Source organism: Onychostruthus taczanowskii, unplaced genomic scaffold (assembly GCF_017590055.1).
Source record: "Onychostruthus taczanowskii isolate IOZ18803 unplaced genomic scaffold, ASM1759005v1 scaffold25, whole genome shotgun sequence".
Taxonomy (NCBI): Eukaryota; Metazoa; Chordata; class Aves; order Passeriformes; family Passeridae; genus Onychostruthus; species Onychostruthus taczanowskii.
Window position 1 is genome coordinate 5,413,886 of NW_024499796.1, and position 8,228 is coordinate 5,422,113.

At 46.4% G+C, this 8,228-nt stretch overlaps 1 protein-coding gene across 13 annotated transcripts in view; it reads right to left on the reverse strand.

Moving 5' to 3' along the window:
- The window catches only part of DNM1 (dynamin 1), a 66,765-nt gene extending 64,096 nt beyond the window's left edge, over positions 1-2,669 (reverse strand). For all 13 annotated transcript variants that reach the window (XR_005952837.1, XR_005952836.1, XR_005952835.1 and 10 more), the window contains exon 1: positions 2,357-2,669. Coding sequence is in view for 10 of the 13 variants with exons in the window: in XM_041406559.1 (XP_041262493.1) it covers positions 2,357-2,517 (161 nt within the window). In the remaining 3 variants the exon portion in view is untranslated. The remainder of the gene's footprint in view (positions 1-2,356) is intronic.
- Between the last annotated feature and the right edge of the window lie 5,559 nt (positions 2,670-8,228).

Sequence of the window (8,228 nt, forward strand, 5' to 3'; positions counted from 1 at the left end):
CACACAATTTCTTCTTACGACTGTTCAGACAAGAAAACAGCCCTTATCACAATTACACTGAAGAACCATGCTCATTCTGGATACTATTTCCATAGCTCCTTATCATGGTTTCCAATAGCCACACAGAAAGAAAAGAGACTATACATTACAGCAGGGCCCCAACATTATTTTAACAGGATTGGGATTTGCAGCATATACACATACATTCTGTGGTAAGAGGTCTCAAGTTACCAGTCTAAACTAGCCAGCACTCAGGGGTATCAAATGGAGAAAGACCTCTTCACACTGACATTTTCCATTTCCCCTCCAATTATTTCCTCTAAATGCTTTTCTACAGACAGCTCTCAGCTCCTGCTCAGGGGACCCTTAATTATTTCATTTTCTAAAAGCCACAGCGCTGTAACTTGCTCCTAGAGAGACAGCTGATGGGACACGGTGAGGTCATAAGTTCTCCTGTGACAGGAGTCATCAGAAAGAGACAGAAGATAATTGAATTCATATATTTTCCACCAAGCAGATAAAATCCCTGGTTCTAAATTGGTGCCAGTGGAGATGCACCAAGGATTAGTAAATCTTCTTGTGTGGTTGGTCTAGAGGAGAGGAGCAGTTTACCCCAATACACCAACTGTCCTTCCTCCAACAAATCCCCCTCTGGCTCAGCAGCCCTACATTATCTACAGCACCACTGCAGCACTGCCTGCACAGATCCTCTAAAACGGATTTATGAGGTTTGACTGCCAGTACCTAGAAAGCATGAAAACAGCAGAAACAACAGGTGAACCCATTTTGCCCAAAGATTTCAGAAGATCCATTTCCCCCTTCTTCGAAAGCTACAGCCCAGGTTTTTCATTTGGGTGGCAGGAATCCTTATTTTTTTCTGTGACTACGGACAAACAAGTGGATCCTGGACTATGACCTGAGGCTCAGTAGAATGTGTTTCTGCAATGTCCTGCCCTTGGCATGATCCCAGCATCTCTGGGGCATACATTGCATGGACCTTTGGAAGTTAGCTAGAAGAGATACCAAACTCTTTAAATGTTGTATTCTTATTTTTTCAAAACTCTTTGATCTATGGCAGAGAAGAAAAATTTTTATTTTGACCATGCTTTCCTTGCACCAGATGCAACCCCTGTGCCTTCCTCCTAGTACACCCAGCACACCCTGCACTCACTGCTCAAAGATACCCTTGCACAGGTCCAGAATTTGAGGCTCCTTGCAGCTAAATAAGCAGTTAATCCACACCACAGACCCTTCTGACAGTGGAAAAGCTCTATAAGCCATCCAACAGCAAACAGCTTAAAAGAAAAAGTGGGGGTAGGGAAATGAGATCCAATAGATGTTGTCACAAATGCAGTTTGCTGAAAAAGAAAAACCCACGCAAGCATCTGACCAGGTATCAGCAGTCACTGCTTTTTAAGGCAAGTCACCAGAAACCTGCGTGCTCCTCATAGCATAAACAAACACCTTGATAACTAAAACCCACATATAACTTAATACAATTAATTAACAAGGCCAGGAAAAAGGTGAGGAACACCCCAGCCCCCGCCCCCCCCGCCCAGGTGTTGTATGTCTGCGCTGGAGCAGATACCCAAGCAGCGAGGTCTGCAATTTACTCAAGTTGCAGATGATGAATGCGAAGGTCACATGAAGGGAAAGCATCAGTATATTGCCTGTCACAAAATGGTAGCACCCGGGGATTTGAGCATATAGGAGAGCTATAACCCCGTCCTTCCTATAGCCTCCCCGCAGCTCCTGACATGGCATCCGCTATGGAGGACGGAGAGCCTGGGCTGGGGGAGGGGGACGGAGCAGATTAAACTTAAACACCCTCCGCATCACCCCCCCGCAGCGACAACATCCATCTCTGAGCCCCGCACCGAGCAGGGGATGGATGGGGCCGGCCCCCACGGCCACTTCACTCCCCTCCGTTATGTAAGAGCCAGGACAAGGGGGGGCTCCCACCGGCCGCCAAGGTGCGGCAGTGGCGGGGACCCCGCTGCGGAACGTCCCCAGGCGGGGAGCCCTCCCTTCCTCGCTCCCCGCTCCCGCGCCTCCCCGTACCCCCGCACCGCAGCGCCCGGGCGTCCTGCAGCGCTGCCCGCGCACACACACGCGCCGAGCAGAGGAGCTGCGAGCGGAGCGCTGCTCCCGCTCCGCGCCGTGCCCGCACCGCGCTGCCCGTGCGGCGGCTCTGCCCGCGCTGCCCCTGCGCCCGTTCCCGCACGGCGCTGCCCGTGAGGAGCCTCTGCCCGCGCTGCTCCCGCACCGCGCTGCCCGCGGACCCCGCGGCGCTGCCCCCGCACCGCGCTGGCCATGCGGCAGCTCTGCCCGCGCCCCCGGGGACAGCCCCGCTCACCTCCCGACGAAATTCTCCAACACGGAGCTCTTGCCGGCGCTCTGCCCCCCCACCACAGCGATCTGCGGCAGGTCGAGGTTGGCGTTCTGCCCGATGGCGGCGAAGGCGTCCTGCAGCCGGTTGACCAGCGGGATGAGATCCTCCATCCCGCGGTTCCCCATGGTTGCGGCGCGGCTCCTCGCACAGGCGAGCTCGCACTAACCCTTCCCGCAGCCCTCCCCGGCTCTGGGGCCGGTGGGCAGCGGCTCCAGCCCGCGCCCCTCGCCCCGCTCGACGCCGCCCGGGCTCCGCTCGCCTCAGCCCGCCCGCCGCGCCTGTGGAGCGCCCCGTGCTGCCGCCAGGGGGCGTTAAAGGTACCGGCGCCGCACTGCATCCTGGGAGATGTAGTCCGGCGGCCGCGAGGGGCCGAGGGTGCCGGGATCGGGACGGCAGGGCACTGGTGTCTGTGCCCAGAGACCTGGGAACGGGGCTCGCTCCCAAGACCACAGCAGTTCAGGTTGCCGCGGGGCCGCGTCTGTGTGCGGCAGGTTGGCACAGCTGCGTGGCCCAGCCGGTGTGGGTGCGCAGCCCCGCGGGCAGTGAGCCCGTACCGCCGGCACGGTGCCACCGTCCCTGTGGCATCCCCGGCCTCCAGCTGTGCGGCGCTGCAGCGGACAGGCGAGATGTGATCGAACGGCTTGGTTACTGCACCTGCACTGTTTGATCCTCACAGCCACAGCCGTCAGTCAGTGCACCACGGTTTGGGCACAGTACTTGGGAACGGGCTGGCACCTGCGTGGGAGGGCAGCACTCGTGAAACCATCAGAACACAAGAAACCCTTGAGATCATTAAACTGGAGGTTTGCAAAAACGCTGCCACTCTCTGAGCATCTAGCTAGAATAAAATGGCAGAGGTTAGAATATTTTTTAAGGTCCCTTCCAACCCATTCTATGGAAGAGGCTAGAATAAGATGTTTTTTAAGGTTCCTTCCAACCCATTGTATGATTCTCCTGCTTCATACAAACACAGATGAAAAATGCATCAATTTCTGTTTATAGCTGTAAAACAGTGGATGTGTTGCCGGGCTTGTTTTAGAGAAAAACAAACAGGTGCTTCATTTTATGCACACAGATTTTGTTATTAAAATGACTTGTCTGTAATAAAGAGAGAACAGCTTGGTTTTAGGTTTTTAAAAGGGATGAGTTTTTAATAAGAATATAACATGAGGCCATATTTGATTTCAAAGTATAGCAATGAAAACAAGTGTTCAAAAAAGCATCTGATGGCTAGCAATGACTCAGAAGGATGGAGAATGTTGCATTTCAAACACCTCTCAGTTCGTGCTACCCAAGACTCCTATTCACAGCTCAGAGAGAGATGGGGGTGGAGGGGGAAAAGAAATAGAAAAAACTGCAACAGATTTTGAGCTGTCTGTTTTGTTTTAAACAGCACCTTTTTAGTTACAATAATTATAATGAATATTTCACTGTTGTCCATCAAATTTAACCCATGCAAAAATACCTATATGGACACACAGAGAAACTGAGGCAACCATGGTGAGGGATGAATTTGCCCCGTGCTCTAACACATCCCCAGTGTGCAGGTAAGAACACTGAAGGAAGGGAAGGGAGCTGCTCCATCTGTATGGGTAACACCATTGTAGGGCATACGTGGGCAGTTTTGGGGGCTGTCAATGCTATTTTTTCCTCTCAGAAAATTACCTAGTAAATCTTAAGAAATAAGCTTAAGAAATTCAATATGGACTGTGGACAAAAGCCTTTGAGCATCCTTGCAGCCATTCTGATAATTTTATGTTGAAGGATTCTGGAAAAAAACTGCTATGGATAGCTGCTCTTTGTAAGAGGTCACCACAAAAAGAACAGTGAAGAGTATCAAAGGCTCAAATAATGATGTCACCTTCCTCTCTGGATCAGAGCTGAAGCTCAGGGAACTTTAGACCATGAGGGTCTTTGAAACTTTATTTGAGGAACCATAAGAAGAAAACCATCCTTTTCCCAGAGCTTGCTGTAACTTGAAGTTCACCAACTGCAATACAGAGAAAGATTGTCCAGTTGCATCACTTCCATCACCTCACACACTTTACCAGCTGTACTAAAAACTCAGTGGCCCTGACCAGCCTCACCTGGGGCTTCCCCTCACATCTGTGGACCTGGGAGGGCTATCAGTCCCTGCTGACCCATGGAGAAGTTTGTTTCTGGTTCAGTTGCAGCCTATGGAGTCTTTGGGTCTGGGTTTCACTCACAGGTTGACTCCTTAGCTTTGTCCCCATTTACTCTGAGTAGGTATTTTGTTCTGGGTGAGTTGGTTCTAGAAATAATCATTCAGGTCATACCATTTCTTTGGCAAAGCTAAAATGAAACTGATCCATTTGCTTTGAGAAATGTTTGTGACAGACTATTGAAAATACAGTATATCAACAGCTGATGTTGAAGACTGAGGGGAAAAGTAGGATTTATACTGCCAGTTAAGGAGCTCACACAATACAAAGGCTCATGAGTGATTTCTTTGCAGGTGTTCTTTCCTATGCTGTCTAGTTTTATTTTTCTGTGAAACTCATACTTAGTTCTTAGGAAATGTGGTCCTTTGGGGGATATATGTGGGATTTTGGCCTAATTGAAGTCTTAAAGGGCAAAACTGGACAGGAGGGATGAGGGGAGCTAACAGGGTGCCCTCCAGGTACACAAGAAAGGAATAAAAGGAATGATGGAATTGGTAAAACATGCAGAATTATTGGCGACCTTTACATGGATCAATATTACCGTAAAACTGAGAGATGCACAGAATCTGCTCCAGCTTCTTTGTCCTGCAGAGATATTTGTAAGCAAATGAGCTGCAGCGTCTGCCTGCAGCGTCACCCTAAACCACTCAGTGACAGCGTGAAGTCTGAGCGCTTCTGCAGCCGCTCAGCCCGGAGAGCCTGACCTCGAGCATCCCAGCCTTGGGTTTTCTGGAGCGTTACAAACCTGCACCTCCCGCTGATGAAAAAGCGAACTGCAGGCGCTCGGAATCGCTCCTCCAGCCTTCCATTTTCTCTCCTGCCACAAACTGAGTTGCAAGGATGTTCTCAGCAAACGTACCTTTATTCTGTGATACCTCCTACCTGTGACTTACTCAGCAGCATGTAGCAGGCAGAGCAAGAAAAACAAAAGGTTTTTCAGTAACTGGAATGAATAGGAATAATCTAATTTTTATTTTTTTTTTTTTTAATCTTAGTAGAAAAACGAAGATGTGAGCAAAGAAAAACAAGAGGGATGAAAGATTTCCTCCCCCTCCCTCTGGTGCTATAAATATTTCTGAATGTACTTTAACATGAACCCCTAAAAATGCATGTGGCCAAGCATATGTGTGTTTCTATGTATGGCTATCAACATAACCACAGTTGTGTATGCTGATTTTGTCGCCTCATGCAAATAGGACTCCCAGTTTAGTTAGCATAATTAGAAATAGACATTTGAGAGCTGGATTCTGTCCTTCATTCCTTTGCCCTTGCAAAAATAACATATCTAGTCCTCAGAGGAAAAAAGAGGCAAAAATGTGGAATGCAATTAGCTTATGAATCTCTAAGTTACTTGCAAACTGTTTCTGCTGACTCCAGGTAGTGTGAATGTTTAGAATATTTCACTGTGGGTCTTGAAATGGACAGTTCTGGTCTTTTGAGTTCCTAAAAATTGTTATAAAGACAGGTAAGAATTTAAATGGAATGTTTAAAAGCAGAGGTTAAAAGTTCCAAAAAGAAAGTGGCCTAGTATTGTCACTGTCCTTACTAATACTACATGATACAGCTGATCAATAGTTAAAAATATTAACTAAAATCAGCCTCTTAAATTTCCATAACTATCTAAAGCTGCCTGTAGAGATAGAAAATGCTTAAGTACATATTTTATAGTTACTTAAGTGCTACTATAGTACCAATGGTACCATAGAAACATTATCCATCTTTTGTGGTATCATTTGCTCAGAGAAAAAAATTTGATTTCTAGTGCTCCTATTAATTGCAAAAGCTATTTGAAAGAAAAGCAGCCTTTGATTTTTGAGATTTCAAATAGAATGCTTTTCTTTGTAGAATAACATAGTAAAATGCTTCTTCATCTTCTGTGCTTAAGCTGAATTGGTGTGCACATCCCCTAAAAATAGGGAACAGAAGGTAAATCTGGTGTATAAGACACTAGGACAGTATTATTGTTAGTGTGACTCTCCAGAAGCCAGAGTATACATAAGGAAAGAAAGAAGCTGAATGTTATACTCCATTAAGAATGGGATCTGCACATGGTTGTGAGTTTGAATTAATATTTTAAGAGCAACAAAGCTGAGTTCTCTGTGCTTTCTGCATCTAGTGAGATGTCATAAAATAGCTCCTGGTATTTATTTTACCTTGTGAGACTGAAAATCATTAATAGGAGCTGATTGACCATGTGGTAAAATGGATATAAAAACTATCTTTGCCTCTTGTGGGCCTGTCCTGCCCATCAAGAAATATCAGGAATAGGTTTCTAGAACTATATTACAAAGAATGAGGGAAAACATCCTTTAATTCACAGATCATTTTGGTTTGAAATGTTGTGTGAATCCAGTCATCCTCCAGATAAAAGACCTGGAAAACCGTGTAATTCCAGTAACTAATATCAGCTGTTAAGAGCATGTCTAGTGAAACTTGACCCATTCTTCCAATAGATAGGCCCCCAACCCAGGAGAAGAAAGTACTTTAAGCTCCATATGCTTTTTCTCCAACAAGTTTGTGAGGCTTAAATACATTATGGTGAGAACTAGTTATATCCTGGTGAAATGGATGAGTAATCACACTATCCTTGCAGATTGCAGAGGAAATTGTGGGCACCGCAGTATGTTGATGCTGTCATAGGCACTGAGAAAACTTGGGTTTTCAAAAGTGATGTGGCTTCACCAAGGGTTGCATACCAAGTCTTTTTCAAAGCCAAAATTAAAACATAAAACTGCACAGTGCAGTCATATGCTGGAAATTAGAAATCTCTGGTTATCTGCATGCCTGATCCAGTCCCTAGAAAAAATTCATATAGCCCAGCAAAAACTTGGCTGTATAACACAATCCAGCTCCTGAATAAAAAGCATTCATATGCTCTGTCCTCTTATCTGCCAACAGATTTCATAACCCTGATCTAATCATACAGAGGTGTAGTGCAGGTTGCCTTATAGTCATGACCCAACAACTCCACTGACTGTAGTCTCTGCAGTGCAGGATGCTTTCTGGGTCGTTCTCTTAGCTTGAACTTCTAAATCCTCCTCTGTTTCATCACTCCCATTGCCAATGAGGCACTCCCAAGCCTAGGGGATACACGGGTTGTTTTTGAGTGATAATGTTGTAGTCTGCATTGTGGCTCTTTTTAAGGTTCTGTGTATTCTCCCATTAACAGCTGCATTTGCCACTGCACACTGAGTAGTGAGTTGCTTAATTATTGCAGGAAAAAACAAGTGTCAGTGGATGGGAGGTCAAGGTCTGTGTTCCAATGATCACTAGGCACTGACAGCACCTTTCAGCTGTCAGCCTGACACACTGTTTTGCTGCTTGTAGTGAAGGAAAGGATCCTAACCCAATTTTCTGCGGTTCCCTTATATCTCTGTATGACTTTCAAACTAAATGGTGTGATTACCTGAATCTGGAGCTTTCTCTTCTGCATTCAGTTAAACCCTCTCTGGTAGGTGTGATGTTCACATTTGGACATAAAGGCATGTCTGAAATCAGTCTTTGGGTTGTAGGCTGATGGACCAGCACGTTTTAATTTGCTTCATATAACCGTAGTCCTGTCTTGTGTTGTGCAGGCACAGGACTAAATCCATGTCCAGATTTGTGTTCAAGGCAGTAGACCTGTGGACTATTTATAAATTCAAAAATGTTGT